The 17,931-nt window shown below is 44.5% G+C and overlaps 3 protein-coding genes, 2 long non-coding RNA genes and 1 pseudogene across 5 annotated transcripts in view; 3 read left to right on the top strand and 3 right to left on the bottom strand.

Annotated features, from left to right (window-relative positions):
- The window catches only part of LOC112343247 (pentatricopeptide repeat-containing protein At1g11290, chloroplastic-like), a 2,515-nt gene extending 1,334 nt beyond the window's left edge, over positions 1 to 1,181 (top strand). The window contains exon 2 of the mRNA XM_024666392.1: positions 15 to 1,181. Coding sequence (XP_024522160.1) covers positions 15 to 1,134 — 1,120 coding nt within the window. The 3' untranslated portion in view covers positions 1,135 to 1,181. The remainder of the gene's footprint in view (positions 1 to 14) is intronic.
- A 276-nt stretch (positions 1,182 to 1,457) lies between these two features.
- LOC112343246 lies at positions 1,458 to 3,371 on the bottom strand. The gene is made up of 7 exons (XM_024666391.1): positions 3,021 to 3,371; positions 2,855 to 2,967; positions 2,628 to 2,794; positions 2,401 to 2,553; positions 2,202 to 2,349; positions 1,932 to 2,147; positions 1,458 to 1,582 (listed from the first exon to the last, which is right to left on the bottom strand). The coding sequence occupies exons 1-7, from the start codon at positions 3,263 to 3,265 to the stop codon at positions 1,458 to 1,460; spliced, it is 1,167 nt and encodes a 388-aa protein (XP_024522159.1). The 5' UTR covers positions 3,266 to 3,371.
- A 959-nt stretch (positions 3,372 to 4,330) lies between these two features.
- Positions 4,331 to 4,930, top strand: LOC112343234. Its single transcript, XR_002991203.1, has 2 exons — positions 4,331 to 4,467; positions 4,540 to 4,930. It is a non-coding gene; the product is annotated as an uncharacterized LOC112343234 (long non-coding RNA).
- A 657-nt stretch (positions 4,931 to 5,587) lies between these two features.
- LOC112343233 lies at positions 5,588 to 5,857 on the bottom strand. The gene is made up of 3 exons (XR_002991202.1): positions 5,764 to 5,857; positions 5,663 to 5,708; positions 5,588 to 5,604 (listed from the first exon to the last, which is right to left on the bottom strand). It is a non-coding gene; the product is annotated as an uncharacterized LOC112343233 (long non-coding RNA).
- Positions 5,858 to 16,240: 10,383 nt separating this feature from the next.
- LOC112343245 (pentatricopeptide repeat-containing protein At2g03880, mitochondrial-like) lies at positions 16,241 to 17,101 on the top strand. The gene has a single exon (XM_024666390.1). It carries the CDS (start codon positions 16,241 to 16,243, stop codon positions 17,099 to 17,101), a length of 861 nt encoding a protein of 286 aa, XP_024522158.1.
- Positions 17,102 to 17,829: 728 nt separating this feature from the next.
- LOC112343244 overlaps positions 17,830 to 17,931 on the bottom strand; it is a 3,801-nt pseudogene continuing 3,699 nt past the window's right edge.

The following is a 17,931-nucleotide window of genomic DNA, read 5'->3' as shown; positions in this document are numbered from 1 at the left end:
CTGCGAGAGGACAGCATTGAAGAGGACGGCAAAGTTCTCAAGGTGAAAGCTCTGGAGAAAGGCATGGCTGTTCATCGGGAAGCTTTCAAAGCCGGGTTTGAGCCGGACATCTGTGTGAGCAGCACGCTGGTGGATATGTACTCCAAGTGCGGCAGCGTCCTCCAGGCTCGCCGGGTGTTTGACAGGATGAAGCGCCACGATGTGGTGTCATGGACAGCGCTCATACTCGGCTGTGCTCAAAACGACGAGGGAGATATGGCACTGGAGCTCTTCACAAAGATGAGGCTTGAAGAGAAACGTTGCCAGCCCGACGATCAGACGTTCGTTGCCGTGCTGAAGGCCTGCTCCACAGTTGCATCGCTCGAGTTTGGAAAGAAGATCCATGCAGATATATGCCGGTGTGGACTCGAGGCTGGCAGGCTTGTCACGAACTCGGTGGTGGATTTCTACGGCAAGTGCGGGAGCATGGTCGTGGCTCACCAGGTTTTCGATTCCGCTAGAACAAGAGCCCGGGATATAATCTCGTGGAACTCGCTCATCACAGGCTACAGCCGCCACGGTGAAACCGACGCCGTCCTCGAGCTCTTTGCAAGGATGGTGGAAGAAGGCTTCCAACCGGATGGCATCACCACACTGGCGGTCTTGAACGCGTGCTGCCATGCCGGGCTGGTTGAAAGAGGGAGGAAGCTCTTCCAGGAGCTGTGCTCCCGGAAGGCTGCAAGCGTGACTATGGAGCACTACCACGTCATGGTGGACATGCTAGGCCGGGCAAACAAACTCCAGGAGGCGGTGGAGATGGCGGACTCGATGCCTTTCGCAGCGAATGTGGTGACATGGACCATCGTGCTGAGCTCGTGTCACAAGTGGAAGAGCTTGGAATTTGGAAGGCTGGCGTTTGAGGCACTGGTGAAGCTGGATGAGAAGCAGGCTGCTACTTACGTTCTCATGGCCAACATCTATGGAAGCTTGGGCATGGTTGAGGAGAAAGCTAGAGTTCATGCGATGAGCAGGAAGATTGGCGCGTGGAAGAAGCCCGGATCAAAGCTATCCAGTGGTCAAATCAGTCTCGATTCGTTTGTCAATTGTGGTGATCATCCTCAAAAGGAAGATTCCCAGGAAAAAACTTATGACTGACAGACTTGTAAATTAAAAAGTCCCTGGCAACTGGCCATTTTGTGACACTCACACTCAAGCATCACCTTCAAACCTCATGAAAATTCTCATGGTTGCAGTGAAGCTTTGGAAGTAAACGATTGAAATGAGCAGGAACACTTCAACAAATGGAACACTGTCAGTCAAGTTGAGCTCGCGGATGGCATGACCAAATGGCGTGCATCCATGAATCAGCTAAAGCTGCAAAGGTGACAATGTTGAAGAAGTCATCTGATCATACAAGCCAGCCCTTATTTAAAGACCCTCTAACTCCAGGAAAGGAACAGTGAAATGGCTTCCTCTACTCAGCTTGTTCTTGCGTTCTTTGTCCTGGCAGCATGCCTTACGCACACTGCATCCGCAGAAACAGAAGTATGTAACAAGGGTACCACACTCTGTTGCAACGACATTGACGCTTCTGAAGGAATTCCTGTAGAGATTGACGCAGACATTCTCAAGTGCTTTAATGTTGTCGCTGTGAATCAGTGCTCCAACACTGTAGTCTGTTGCGAGGAGCAGAAAGCCGGGATCTTTGTTGGGTGTGTTGCTATATAGGCAAAAGCGGCAAGAAACAAAAGCATAAAATGAATTTCTTTAAATAAATAAAGCTGTTTGTAATCAGGCAGAAAAAACACGATTTATAAACATCTAAATACCCCCGCCGCCGCCGCCGCCGCCGGCCCCCCCGCCACCGCCACCACAACCACCGCCTCCACCGCCTCCACCACCTCCTCCTCCGCCACACCCACCACCACCGCCTCCGCCACCTCCTCCACAACCTCCTCCTCCCCCTCCGCCACCTCCTGCTCCACCACATCCCCCACCTCCGCTGATGCCACACCCGCCTCCGCCACCACCACCTCCGCCACAATACGAACCACCTTCGTCATACCAGCACTGGCCATCACCATCACAACCATCACCACAACCAACATCACCGCCACCGTCACCACCGTCACCACCGTCGCGGCGACGGCGATCAACTGTCACAGCACCTGGTCAAGCAGCAATGTTCTTAGAATTTGCGTGCAAAGAAACTTGTTTCTCACCCCAATGATCTTGTTCTTCTTCTGAGACGATCACTCGTTTACTCGTCCTCGTCCACGAAGGAATGGCTTTGCCGAGCATATCCGACACGGACATGCTTATGGTTGCCGATAAAAGAAGCACAAGCAGCACATCCTCATTGCGATCAACCTGAGACAAATCAAATCACAAAATTGGAGCTAAACTTCGATTAAAGTCTACCTGCATGCCACCAGACCGCCAGTTGAAAAGAGCTGTCGCCTTGCCTTGAGGAGCGTCTCTTGTGAATCTTACCATTGTCACAAACCACGCTTCCTGTCGCTCGGATGCACCAGGAACAGCAAATTCCAGGTGACGCCCCGAGAAGAGCATGATCTACAATCAAGTTTTCCAGAGAATCAGCCACTATATCAGAGAATCTGTACCACTATATATGCAGACGAACTCACCGGACAGTCGTGGGATTTCATTTCAACGCGGAGCTGTGGTTTCATGTTCCAGTGCTTATCCTTGACATCTCTGTTAACAGTTAAAATAGCCTTCCCGTTCATTAGAGACCATCTCCTAGACACTGAAGATGGTTTGTCTAGTTGCCATGCAGATCCTAGAATTTCACCTGAGAAAACAAAGCAACACCATAAATCTTTTGCAAAACATGTCCAGAAGATGCTCATACCATTTACGGAGCCAGTGTTGTAAGAACCGTCGTATGTCCACCCTCCTTTGTGAACATGGATAACTTTATCGGTGTCGAGAATGCTCCTTAGCAAAAGCCCCCCACCCTTGTATCTAAAGCAAAAGTTGCCACATTAGTTCTAGAAAAAGTGGCTCAATTTGCAAACCTGCAACGGTGTGGTCGAAAACATTCCTTGTTATCCACATGCCTTCTCTGTGACTGTGGAGGCTGTGAGTGGCACAGTCGTCTCCCGTGTCTCTCACTCTCACGCTTCTGAAGAGATAAGGCGCAGTGACTGGAGGAGTAACGGAGATGTAAACCAGCACCGACACTTCTCGGTCCTTCTTTGTCTCCAGCAATGGAAACCAGCCGCTGAGTGATTGCGTTTCCGAGCGGATGACAGTTTTCCATGGAATCAGGAGCAGGCCCACGGTTTTGGATATCAAAAAGCGCTTCTGTCGAACTGCGAGCACCAGCCCTTCGGTGGAGAGTTCAGCTGTTATGGTTGAGACTACGCTCAGATGAGAGGAAGCCTTCCCTCGTTGGCTCTCGAGATTCAGATACTTTTGATGGTTTAACGAGCTTATCACGTAGTAGATGGTCCTATCGTCTGGCAAACCTCTGGTACCTCTTACGGAGAGATGAACCTGCATAAATCGAATAGAATCGGATCAGACGAGATTGACAATAAGACTGCGAACTCCAATACCTGAATGGTCTTTCGCTCAGCCAAGTCATAATCGTTTTTACTAGCGAGCCTGGCGAGCTTGGCTGGATCATAAGCACGTGTTCCGGGAATGGATGCTGGTGGCTCCCCTCTATACATGCACCCTGCTTTCTCGTATGGAAGGCCATACGTGTCTTCCCACATAGATCGAGTCTTTGTGAATCCATTGTCCAGTTTTCCTCCGGAATCTCGGTTGCTATCTGTGTCGTCATGCTCGAAGATCCTTCCCAGTACCTGTGTGAGATCGTTGTGGTAGCTCACAGGGTGAAGCTGATGTGTATGCCATATTAAATCGATGTCGTAAGTGGGAACGAAAAATGTTGATGTGCCAGACGTGCGTACGAGATGGAGAAACGCCTTGTAACGTGCAACAGCAGCTACCAAGAAGCTCTCGTCCAGGTAATGCGGCTCAGAAACCTGCGTACTCAAAGTTAATTTGCTTCCAAGGAAAGATCATCACTTGCCTGATAGTAGAAACTTTTCTGCCTGAGAGCTGCTTCTGCCAAGTCATAAAAGATATTGGTTGGTCTTTCGGTATATCGCGTAAATGTCAAGAGTGTATGGTTCGTCTGGAAAATTCGAAGCCCATGTACTGGCGCTTTGTTGGAGATCATTTCTGTGCCTCGCCAAAGAAGGTCCCTCCACAATTTTACCGAACAATCTCTTACAGTCGTCAGCATATTGAACCTAGTCAGACACGTAACTTTAGTAGATTGAAGTGGACAGATAATGAATAGCCACACTCACAGGATTCAAGCGATGGCAATGCCATATCCAGCCGCAGTCGAGTGGCGGGACAAAAGTCCCAGAAGAATTTGCTAGCAGCGGAAGGCAGCAGTACTGGTACCTAGAATCCAAGAAGAAATCAGCAAACTAGATCAAACAAGTAAATATCTCACCTCTCAATTGCCCTTTCCAGAACAGGCCTCTCAAACAGCTTGAAATTGGCATGTACCAGCGAAAGGAACTCCAACTGTGATTTTGCAGCTGCTACCACATCCAGAGAGAGCGTAATTTCTTGAGCCTTGAGCCAATCATTCACTTGATTCACGGAAAGCGAAGCCATTGTTGTAGTCTGTGAGTCGAGCACATTGCTTGGTCTGCTTAAATAAGCGGGAAGAAGCTGCCTGCTTTGACTCTTCGAAGGATGCGTAGAGAGTTCGGAAATTCGATGTGTCTTAGAGCTTTTGGATGTTCAGGCTAGTTGACGGCGACGGCCAATGATCTCGCAATCCACGCGGGGCTCGTAGAGAGTTTCAAGGTCAGTGTGTATCATTGACTGGCGTGGCAGGATCGTCGAACTTGCTTTTTTCGTCAAGTCGTCTTTACCAAGACTTTTTTTGTTACTGTGTCAAAGGACGTGCGTTCACGTTAGCCTGAAACAAAACATAAAATAAAAATAAAAATAAAAAATCAGCAGGAGAAGTTTCGACTGTACTTTCAAGGGAAATCCACGTCCTTTTGGGCCAAGAGAAGCTCAAAACGAGGAACGAGAAGTACTCTTCCATGTCCTTTAACACTCGCTACTTCGTGCCTGGGTTGAAAATAAAAACGGCACAAAATTAGAGAGACTGTCCTCAGCGAAGATCTTTCCTTCCCATGGAGGATGGATGGATACAACACATCCGACCTGTACATCGGGAGAAAGGCTGTCGAAAATAGCGGTGACAGCTTCGAAGGTCTCCAAAACCTCGCACTTTGTGGATGTGAGATGTGCCTCAGGCGACGATTTCTCGAGCACTCGTAAAGTGAGAGAACCATCTAAAGCAAGGAACCATGATCATGTCGAAGAGAACAAAACAGGGAAAGACATACCAGCTGGTTTCATGTCTGAGCTCAAGTGATTGTGGCGCCCTCCCAGTTGTGCCAAGAGTGCTTCAAACCTTTACGAATCAAAGAAACGTCAAGGACGGCATGGAAGAGCCACTGACTTAAACTTTGACGAGGTTTCTGCCGGAAGATCACCGCCGTCGCTGCTAAACTCTTGAAGCTCTTGCACAGAAAGATTGGTCAAGGATGCATCCTAGAAAAACAATCAATGAGAGGAGAAGAAAGAGAAGGGCCAGGCTATGTCTCGTTACCTCGGACGTGGTATCACTATCGATCGGATCAAGGCTAGAATCCACCCTGGAAGAGAATGATCGCTAGAAATGAAGAATAGAATCACTGGAAATGCAGCTACCTCGTGCTTGCCTTGCGCCCAACATCGTCGTCGTCGTCGGCATCTGAGATTCCATCCTCCAGCTCCAGTGGCCGTCGCGGGCGCTTCATGCCCCGGGTTTAAACGAGAATATGGCGTGGCTGCTGTTTAAGTAGTTCTGACATATCATGAACCGTTGGATGAATTCTAGCACATAGACTTTTATAGGTCGGCATGTTGTCTTTGTTCAGGTACACAGAAAGCATCAGCTCGTAGATGAGATGACACAGTTTGCGACGATTTTTCCTGTTTGAATGGATGTCAGGACAATCTTGGTGACCACAACCATGGCAGGCCAAAAGCCATTTGACCTACATTCCCAGGAAGGGAGATGAAGTGATTGTAATGGTTAAATATATATGAACATTCCCCAATGTCCCATAGGGATTGTTAGTGTTGTCATCGGGAAACTAATCTAATGATGCATACCTATTGCAGCCAACCACAACAAAAACATCAAGAGTGCAAACACCACTGCCCTCAACTTCCAGCCAAAGCTGACCATATGTAGGGCATGTACTAGCCTTGGGGATATCCTTGCTGTGATGCTTTATTTCTTGATCATGGAATTCTTGTATAAGTTCCTCCCTCCAAAATCTATTTGTCCTTATGAGAAATTGTTAATCCCTGTTGAAGCATAGTCACTACCGTGACTTGTGAAAGCAAGGAGTATATAAGTATTGTATCCCTATACATGTGTGTGTCTACTGTATATTCTGTCCCAATATGGTCTTAGAGGATTAAGGGCAATTTGTAAGTGATGGGAAAGTATAGTGGATTTGAGGGATTTTTGTCTAATTGTTGAGAGGAAGCTGAAAAAGAAGAAGGTTCTTGGGTTACTCACTTGAAAGGAGCAGCCACCATCAAGGCTAAATGAAATAGATCATGGTTTAAGTAGGCTAAATTGCCAAGTCATCCTAGACATATTCAAGCATCATTAGTCTTTGGAGGAATGGCCATATAACCAATAAGCTTACTAGACTATACAAATTTATAATTCTATATAGACTTTGAATTTAGCGAGTGTAACACATGTTTAATCCCATTACAGATAGCCAAGGGTATCCATGACATACTAGTTTGTTATGTTAATGTTGAGAAGGAAGCCTCTCAACAGCGGGAAAAACACTCTATCATACTCTAAAATCCAACTCTCTATTGTTTGAATATTCTAAGGGTATGGGCACAGGGGTATATTCCCCATTTTTTAGGGCAGAGAGTTCATAAAGAGATATTTTTATATTTTAGAGAATCTTGCTCAACTCTAACCATCTAAAGAATGTGTTAACTCTGTTGTAGAGAACACAAGGCCTAAGTATTGGTGTAGACTCCAATATGATGCCCTGTGTTGACAACTGTTGTGAGGAAAAAAGACTAAAGAAAAACGAAGAAAAGAGAAGATGAAGAAAAAAGAAAGTGTTGAGTTCTAGAGTTAAAAGGAAACCATATGGGAGAAGTTGACAAAAGAACTAGATACTAAAACAAAAAGAGATAAAATGGAGAAAAAACAAGTGAAAATAAGAGAAAACCTCTAAAAAAATCCTTAAACCTCTAAAAAAAACAGCATGGAAGAACAGAGTCATCAAGGATGCATCCTAGAGAAAGACCTCATTACCTCGCACTCGATTTTGTTACGGTTTAAGGTTTATTGGCAATCACTAGAATTCATGGTCGATGAAGTGAGTGACAAGCGTGGCCGCTGTGCTGTTGTTTGTACCAACATTCTCCTACTCACTTACAAGCACATGAGCCATAAATCTTGGGATGTTGGCCAGGTTTTTAGCCTTCCAAACATTATTCTTTTATTGTATTTATGTTTTCGAAACATGAGAAAGTATAAATCAGCAGAGAAGGTTTGGATTTCGAGTCATGAGATGGTAGGCTTATCCCAGCCGAAAACTTCCAGGTAGTGGTTGCCTATATATATCTGATGCAAGTAAAAGTTTTTCTGAGTCTTCTTAGACAAACATATCTTTCTTTTTTAGCTTAGACTTTATTCTACTAAGGTTGAGTGGGGATTACAAATTCGAGTGGTTTCCAAAAACATAGGCAATGGGAAATTGCTACAGCAAATAGCGACATACTATATTATTGGTTAATCTAACTGGTGAATTATCTCTTTTAGCCTTTTTCTTTCCCAGCAGTATCAAGAAGGGTATTTGTAGTGCATGTAATTATGGGATGAAATTTGGATATACTGTCACCGTGGATCCTTGGAACCTTGAGGGATAAATAGGGATAAAATAGCCACTAAGGGCTCTCTCATCAAGCAATCATCCCTTTTTCAGTTGGCTTAAGGGGAGAGAGATAAGGTGCATTACATGTGGTATCAAAGCAAATGGCATAGGTTCAATTCCCATTTATTAGTGGCTATTTATATTGATTAGTGGCTATTTAAAAGTATAATATACCCTTGAGCAAGGTATTCCTACCTGAAATCATATGTATTGAGCATCCATGCGTATGTCTTTCTTCTTGTGTGAAGTATCCACGGACAAAGGTATTCATCATTGCCGAAATCATATGTATTGAGCATCCATGCGTACATCTTTCCTCTTCTCTGAAGTATCTACAGACGAAGGTATCCACCGTGTGACTACCACATACGGATGTTTCCTCACATGGAATAGTTTGTCTACACAATCGAAAGATTGGTAGATTGGATTGGATTGGAGGTGTGGTTCCCCTTGGCTCAATAGGGGTTGTGAAGTATCCATGGACGAAAGTATCCACTCTGTGACTACCACACACGGGTGTTTCCTCACATGGAATAGTTTGTCTACACAATGGAAAGATTGGTAGATTGGATTGGATTGAAGGTGCTGGTTCCCCTTGGCTCAATAGAGGACGAAAGTATCCACTCTGTGACTACCACACACGGGTGTTTCCTCACATGGAATAGTTTGTCTACACAATGGAAAGATTGGTAGATTGGATTGGATTGAAGGTGCTGGTTCCCCTTGGCTCAATAGAGGTTGTGAAGTATCTATGGACGAAAGTATCCACTGTGTGACTACCACACACGGGTGTTACCTCACATGGAATAGCTTGTCTACACAATGGAAAGATTGGTAGATTGGAAAGATTGGTAGATTGGATTGAATTGGAGGTGTTGATTCCCCTTGGCTCAATAGGAGTTGTTAGTCAAAAGTTACCAAGATACCGGATTGGTGGAAAGATTGGTAGATTGGATTGGATTAGAGGTGCTGGTTCCCCTTGGCTCAATAGGGGTTGTGAAGTATCCACGGACGAAGGTATCCACTGTGTGACTACCACACACGGGTGTTACCTCACATGCAATAGCTTGTCTACACAATAGAAAAATTGGTAGATTGGATTGAATTGGAGGTGTTGGTTCCCCTTGGCTCAATAGGGGTTGTTAGTCAAAAGTTACCAAGATACCGAATTGGTAGATTTAGTGCAGAAATAGAGTCAATAGTTACTCTCTTGTGTAAAGTATCCACGGACGAAGGTATCTACCGTGGGACTACGGTACATGTGACTACCACACATGGGTGTTGCCTATTGGATTGGATTGGAGGTGCTGGTTCCCCTTGGCTCAATAGGGGTTGTTAGTCAAAAGTTACCAAGATACCGGATTGGTAGATTTAATGTAGAAATGGAGGTGCTGGCTCAGTAGAGGTTGTTAGCTAATAGTTACCCACATGGAATAGCTTGTCTACATAATGGAAGGATTGGTAGATTGGATTGAATTAAAGGTGCTGGTTCCCCTTGGCTCAATAGGGGTTGTTAATCAAAAGTTACCAAGATACCGGATTGGTAGATTTAGTGCAGAAATGGAGGTGTTGGCTTAGTAGAGGTTGTTAGTCAATAATTACCCTCTTATGTGAATTATCCATGGACAAAGGTATTCATTGTGCGACTACGGTACATATGACTACCACACACGGGTGTTGCCTCATATGGAATAATTTGTCTACACAATGGAAGGATTAGTAGATTGGATTGAATTAAAGGTGCTGGTTCTCCTTGGCTCAGTAGAGGTTGTTAATCAATAATTACCAAGATACTAGATTTGTAGATTTAGTGTGGAAATGGAGGTGTTAATTCCCTTTAGCTCAGTAAAGGTTGTTAGTCAATAGTTATTAAGATACTAGAGAACCACAAAGGCCCTTAGATGCCCAAATGCTTAATTTTGCTTTAGGACAAGATCATAGCATACTTACCTCAAGCGAGCAGTCAGAGTGGGGCAGGGAGTAAGAAGACTAAAAGATAATGGGAGGATAGATAGAAAGCCCACCTCTTTATGCATACATATATATAGTGAAATCAAAAGTAACTTTGTCAAATTGTCTAGTCTCAAAAATTTCAAATGGGGCTCTTCCATCCACTGGTTGTCCTCAGGAAAATGCACAGACACATTCAGTTTCCACAGCATCTTCAGCATTCACTGAGCAAAGCCACTCAGATGAGGTGCACAAAATTTGTCTAAGAATCAAGTGTACAATCACTTGATCACCTATTCCAAAAGAATAAAAAACAGAAAAAAGAATGAAACAAGTACAATTCGAGACATACCGCTCCAGTAAGTCTCTTAAGACATAAAGCATAAAGGATCATTCGTACTCTGCTGGGCACCTGGAGTATCTGAAGCCTGTCATGGGGAGAATAGTATGCATGACCCAGTAGCAACCTCAAATCTCTATAAATTTGCAAGTTTAGGGTTGTCATTTTAGAATGGGGCGCAAGGATTTGGCGGAGCCTGGCACCGGATGGAAGCCCTTCCCGCCGCGTTTTGGGGAATGGATTGTGAACGTCGACAAGGTGAGGTCACACCTTGGTTTGAAGCATTCTTCTTCGTGGGTGAAGAAGCCTTTTGCGAGAATAGCAAAAGCTTGGTTGGGTTTGTCCGATTGGGATTTTGCTGTTGAGGAAGCTGCAGAGATTCTGGGAAGGGATGACCAGGGCAACAAGGCCGTCCTTATTGGGGAGGGCTTGTGTTGCCTCACAGTCGCAGAAGAAGAAGAAGTTCCCTCCACCAAGATTTACAAGGCTGGAGACAAGATCAGGCTTGTGTTTCCTTTCCTCAAGGAAGGAAGGAAGGAGGTGGAGGGGATCATCCTTTCACCCGCGTGCACCGAGAGCCCAGGGACGATGGTGGCAGACATGGCGGTCAAGGCTTTCCCATCTTACTGCGTGGGGTTTGGAGATTGGGAGCCCAAGTTGTATCGGTCCACGCGGCTGGAGGTCAACACCCTCCAGGTTCTACTCCACTGCAATATGAGGGATGAGGTTGTGGCGAGGCTCGGCTACCCGGACAATGATCGTGTGAAGGCGTGGCCTGCCTCGCATGGAGATGCTGTTATCGTGTTCTCCTGCAACGAGTTTGGGCTGAGTGGCACCAGCCTTGCAATTGGGTCGCAAGGCACGTATACCACTTTCCCCTGGTTCGGGGCCATCCATGACAGGCTTCAGATACTCCAGGTGCCTGAGACTAGGGAGGCGTTGAAGGCATCTGGTTATCCGATCCCAGCAGAGTACGAAGGGACCACATGGCGAGAGCCAGAAGTATTTGGTTTTGATAGTGACTAAATCACACTAGGGGGTATGTGCATTCCTGGTTTTTACAATAAAGAATTAATTTTTATGTACTTGGCGAGGAGCTGGCGGAGAAGCAGTGGCGGTTTACAAACTCCCGGACGCAAACACGCCAGCGGGGAAAAAAGGATTGTCGTCCTCACCAGGTTTGCAATTGAGAAAAACCATGCTTCGATTCGGAGATGATTACCAAGCGAAGGAAAAAACCTAGCGATCAATCCCATGCTATGTGGGCAGTGACGCTCGGATCGTCCGGGAATGGTGAGCTTGACCCGCTCAAACAACACGACCAACATGACAAGAACGAAAGGACATCTGGCAAGTCTCTGGCTCTTCGTCTGGCAGTCCTGGATACTTGCTGCCGTGAACCTTGACAAGCTAAGAAGGCTCCTCCCAAGAGCTCCTGGTCTTGTGCCTGCCGAGAAATTGTTGGCAACTTAACACCTTGATCCTGCTGCTGTTGCACCACATCTGGTGGTAGCTTTTTGCGTGTGTCCTCTATGGGTCCTCTCTCTGTCCATGAATTGCACAAGATCCTGCAAGTTTTCTGAGTCTCTAAAAAAACGTTTAAGTGGTGAATACTACCATATGCATCTTCTGGTGAATGGCGGGCAAGGACACAGTGAGGATAACCTTCGTCTTCTGGCAGGTATTCATGACGTGCAAACCTTCTTTCCTCATTGTAGATCTAAAACCAACAGCAAAGAGTGACGCCACAAATGATATCAAACATCAAACACCGATTGAGTGTTGTCTTAGTTCAGCCATTGAAGTGGATTAACCTGCTAATCTCCCACCATTCCCAAAATTAAGAGAAAATCCTTGAGAGGCGTTGCAGGCAGCTGGTTATCCAATCCCAGCAGAGTACGAAGACCAGGTTGCTGAGAGGTTTTTGAGCTCCTCAATAACCCATATTAGAATGTATATAAACAATACTGTAGCTTAAATTAATTTTCTATTTCTTTAACAGAAATTACTATTATTAATATTATGGTTTGTTTGATCGGGAGTTGGCTGAGAAGTGGCAGAACGATGCAGAAGAAGGAAGACCCCTGCTGGGCGGCTAGAGCAAGGTAGTCTCGGTTTTGCGTTATGAATTGCTTGCTTTGCTCCAGCAGAATGTCAAAAGCGTGGAGATTGAATATGTTCTAGACATATCTCCCTTCGGGCCATGGATTTGTGGAGTTCCAGCGGATTTTTGACAAATTCAATCGTCTAGAGGAAGAGGCAGGGACTTCCATTTTTAGAAGCTACAATTTTTGTGTTGCATTGGATGAGATGATCTGCATTTCTCGGAACTCATAGGTAGTTTTTTCTCGGCTCTGAAATTATGCATGTCGCTGCAGGGAAAGCGGAAAAGTTGCCATTTCATTTGCTTCGACGGGAATTCCAAATACTCTACTGCCTGAAACATGCAAGGTTTGTGGACGTTTTCCTGCTTCATTCGCTTTCCTTTTGAGTACTTCACAGGTTTGAAGAGTAGCAGCAGAAAAGCAACATGGTTGCTGCGGTAAATGAAAGAAACTTACATGTTTTTTTTGCGAATTGCCTAAGCTTTTACATACGTTTCCGAAGAAACGAAAGCGCAAGGCCGAGAAAGATTCTCGCACAAAGAAAGTGGACTTCAAGTTTTGATGGAAATAGAAACTTATAAAAAATGGTTTTGGGAAGATATGGAGCTCCTCTGTTGCATAGCCCTTTGTTTCTTTCCAGGCCAACGAACCAAAGCCACCTGCTGAACTGACCGTGAACATTGTGCTGCATTTTGGAGAACTACCTCCCAGGGCCTTGCAGCCATACACTGGCTTGGAGTTCATGATCCCTTTCTCAATCGAGGTTCCAGCTCCAGCTCCGGCTCCAGTCCCAAAGGAGGGTGTGGTACCGGTAAAGTGCCTAACTAAGCATTAGAGTACGTACGCAACTCGGACATTGATAGTGAGCAAACTGTGCAAGGATTGAAGCTTGCATGAAGTCTAGCGGCGGAGTATCAGCTTCACGACCCCAAAGAAGGTACTTGCCAGTTTCTTCTCGCTTTTGTGGTACTCGACTATTCCAGATGAGCTACTGGAGCTCCAAAACCAACCGAGAATTCTTAGTGCCAATTGCTTGGCAGTGTCTTGAGTTGCCAACAGTCACCGGCAAGGGAAAAAAAACTGAGAAAAGTGAGCCTCTAGCTGTAAACTCCCCAAGATTGGACTCCCGATACAACTGGAAGAATTCATATGGAAGTTTATGAGTGTCAAAAATCATAGGTCATAAAGCTTACAAGTACGTTTTATATACTTTACAAAGTCTGACTCGTTCTCTAATCCTTGTAATGTCTCCAGGACCCCAGCCGGTAATGAAACTCCCAATGCAATCAACCTTCAAAAGGCAAAACGTAGCGAACCAGATATCAGGCTGTCATTATAATAATAATATAATGACATAAAATATTATAAAATATTTCCTCATTATAATTATACTACAACTATACTTTATATTGTATATTATTTAATATCAGATATATTATTATAACTACAATAATTTATATCTCAAATCTATATACAATCCATACATATAGAAGAACTAATTTGCTTTCTTCTTCTCTCTCACCTTTTTTGTTTTTCTCTCTTCTTCTCTCATGCATGATTATCAATGAGTTTTGATATGAAAGCTAACTTTTACTTAATGTGCATGTTATAATGTTTTGGATGCCTCTCCATGAACTTAGTTACAACCTTCATGTGGGGTGGCATATTCTTCATAATAATACACTAAATTATTGCATAATGCCAAGATCACAATCTAATCCAAAAGCATTATGACTATTGTGTCAAGCAACAAATAAAAAAGCCTCTATGCCACTAAAGAAATCAAGGATATAACCACCTTCATGGCAAAAGTGTTGCATAACCATGTTTGCTAAAGTTTTTGACTTTTGTGAAAGAGGTTGCCTATAAAGAATATTAAAAGTATTTTCTTCTTAAAAAAAATGACTTACTAAACTTTGCATTCAATATCTATGGCAATATTGGCTGATTTATGTTGGAAGAGAGTTGATGAAAAGTTCAAAGGCAAAGCCACTTTTTCCTTTGCTTTTATTGTCTTGGGGAACAATAACATTGAAATAATTTTGATCTATACTGCAAAATCAATTATTAATCAGGAAATAAAAGAACTTTAAACATATCTACTTCTTGCCTCTGAAGCCTGTTTATGACTCTGGTATGTAGTTTTCAATTAGGATAAAATGAGCTCGAGAAAACACTTCTGCCATCTCAACTATCTATCCAAAAAGCTAAATATAAATTCTTTTGCAAGAGTAACACTAGAATAAAACTAAGTTGAATTATTATCATCATATTTCTGGAAAACTTATTTTAAATCCTTCTTACTAAGGAGCTTGGATTTGAAATTCAAGCACTCATGCTCATATCCCAATGGGAGAAATTTAGGTAAACTTCTTTATCTGAGGCTTATAGACTTTGCCTTGCAGCAGAGAATGGACATTAGATTCTTCTATCCAGCCTAACCCTAGTTATAATGCTTAAGAGAAGAAACAACTTGAAGATTAACAATAGACAGAAATTTCATTTGTCCCATAGAGTTTACTCATTCCTAATAGTAGCTAGCCTTTTGAGCTAGTCTTGGTAAAAAGTAGTATGAAATACTAGAGTGTTCCATCCATTGTAATTGTGGATGAAATCCCTAAAATGTACCCAAAGAATGGTAGAACCAGCAATGAGTGCATCCATTTGGAGTGAGAAAACAATAAAATGAAGAGAAATGGAAACTTTAGTATATTGTTCTTCTGCAAACTTGCTTCATATCAGGATTTTTATTTCAGCAGGTATGCAACCCTCTGCTATTCTTGAATAAAGGCTCCCTATAGCCCTAGAAATGTGTGAAACAAAGAAAAAATTAAGACATTGAATAAGAAAGAAAAGAAGGATTAAATGCACATGTGTGCGCATGCACACACACACACACACAGATGGCAATCATGATCTTTTGTATATGCACAATCCTCTTAAGTGCTTTAAAATCAAATTGAAGTTTCAATATCTAAAATTAGTTTGACATGTGGGTTGGTGTTTAGAAGTCTTTATGGTCTGATTATAAGCATATTTAAAAATAATATTCTGAAAATGGAAATATATGATACTGCCAATAGCACTTTTAAATGAAGAAGTACTAAAGAAAAAGCAATATAAATATTTAAATTTTGTTAAACTAGTAGCAAAACATAATAAAAATAATAATTATAGATATATATTAGGAAGAGTCAAATTGAAAACATGGTTAAATATTATACACAAAATCATAAGTAAAAATAATGTTCATTCTTTATTGATAAGAAGTAAGTTTTTCACTAAATCTTATAGAGAACATAAATAATTTAGATGCAACAGCACTCTCAAGGGAAATTCACGTCCTTTCGAGCTAAGAGAAGCTCAAAGAGGAATAAGAAATACTCGTCCATGAGGATCATGAGGTGTCCTCCTAGCTGTCCCAAGACATGTTGCGCTCAAATTGGAGTTCCATGCACCTGAGGAGTATAGCGATGGATCATATCAAATATAAGCTCTTGGAAGATAAGGATAGAATCAACAAGGTTTGGTCTCAAGAGGGCATTTCAAACCTCTATAAAAAAGACGGCATGGAAGAGTGCAGTTTTGTTAGGGTTTAGGGTTTATTGGTGGCCGGTCGACGAAGTGAGTGACAAACATGGCTGCTATGCTATCATCTGTACCAACATTCTCCTACTCACTAGCCATAGATCTTAGGGGTGTTTAGCCTTCTAAGCAGGATACATGGTGGCTTACATCCATTCCAAAGGCAGGCTCATGGGGATCTTTCCCAACGAGGCAGGAGATTCGGAGGAAAGGTGGTGAAGACAAGGACTCTGGAAAGAGTCATGGCTGTCCACTTGCAAGCCGAGGGATTTGGATGCGAGCTGGATAAATTTGTGGCGAGCTCGCTGGTGGACATTAATGCCAGGTGTGGGAGCATGAGGGATGCTCGCAGAGTTTTCGATCGAATGCCGAGCCACAACTTGGTGGCCTGGACGGCATTGATCCTGGGCTATGCTACGAACGGGGAGAATGAGGTTGGCCTCCGGCTCTTCGCTCGGATGCTTGGCGAAGAAGAAGGACGCAGGACAGATTCGCAGGCTTTTGTTGCTGCGCTCAAAGCTTGCACGGGGCTCACGGACAGAGAGGTGGCAAACGACTCAGGTGTAAAGATCCAGTGCTTGGAGAAAGGCATGGCTGTGCATCGTGAAGCTGCCAAGAGTGGAGTTGCAACGGAGATGTTCGTGGGAAGTGTCCTGGTGGATACATACGCGAAGTGCGGAAGCATGGAGGACTCCCGCATCGTGTTTGAGAAGATGGTGGCTCAGGACGTGGTCTCGTGGACCGCTCTCCTGTTTGGCTACGCGCAGAATGGCGAGAGCGAGCTGACCCTTGGGATGTTTGAGAGAATGAAAGCCTCGGGGTGTGCACCGAATGCTCAGACTTTTGTGGCAGTTCTTCACGCGTGCACGAACTTGGCTCTGCGAGAGGACGGCAAAGTCCTCAAGGTGAAAGCTCTGGAGAAAGGCATGGCTGTTCATCGAGAAGCTTTCAAGGCCGGGTTTGAGCCGGACATCTGTGTGAGCAGCACGCTGGTGGATATGTACTCCAAGTGCGGCAGCGTCCTCCAGGCTCGCCGGGTGTTTGACAGGATGAAGCGCCACGATGTGGTGTCATGGCATCACAGGCTACAGCCGCCACGGTGAAACCGACGCCGTCCTCGAGCTCTTTGCAAGGATGGTGGCAGAAGGCTTCCAACCGGATGGTATCACCACACTGGCGGTCTTGAACGCGTGCTGCCATGCCGGGCTGGTTGAAAGAGGGAAGAAGCTCTTCCAGGAGATGTGCTCCCGGAAGGCTGCAAGCGTGAGTATGGAGCACTACCACGTCGTGGTGGACATGCTAGGCCGGGCAAACAAACTCCAGGAGGCGGTGGAGATGGCGGACTCGATGCCTTTCGCAGCGAATGTGGTGACATGGACCATCGTGCTGAGCTCGTGTCACAAGTGGAAGAGCTTGGAATTTGGAAGGCTGGCGTTTGAGGCACTGGTGAAGCTGGATGAGAAGCAGGCTGCTACTTACGTTCTCATGGCCAACATCTATGGAAGCTTGGGCATGGTTGAGGAGAAAGCCAGAGTTCATGCGATGAGCAGGAAGATTGGCGCGTGGAAGAAGCCCGGATCAAAGCTATCCAGTGGTCGAATCAGTCTCGATTCGTTTGTCAATTGTGGTGATCATCCTCAAAAGGAAGATTCCCAGGAAAAAACTTATGACTGACAGACTTGTAAATTAAAAAGTCCTTGGCAACTGGCCATTTTGTGACACTCACACTCAAGCATCACCTTCAAACCTCATGAAAATTCTCATGGTTGCAGTGAAGCTCTGGAAGTAAACGATTGAAATGAGCAGGAACACTTCAACAAATGGAACACTGTCAGTCAAGTTGAGCTCGCGGATGGCATGACCAAATGGCGTGCATCCATGAATCAGCTAAAGCTGCAAAGGTGACAATGTTGAAGAAGTCATCTGATCATAC

Source organism: Selaginella moellendorffii, unplaced genomic scaffold (assembly GCF_000143415.4).
Source record: "Selaginella moellendorffii unplaced genomic scaffold, v1.0 SELMOscaffold_140, whole genome shotgun sequence".
Taxonomy (NCBI): domain Eukaryota; kingdom Viridiplantae; phylum Streptophyta; class Lycopodiopsida; order Selaginellales; family Selaginellaceae; genus Selaginella; species Selaginella moellendorffii.
This window is presented reverse-complemented; position numbering and strand designations above follow the sequence as displayed.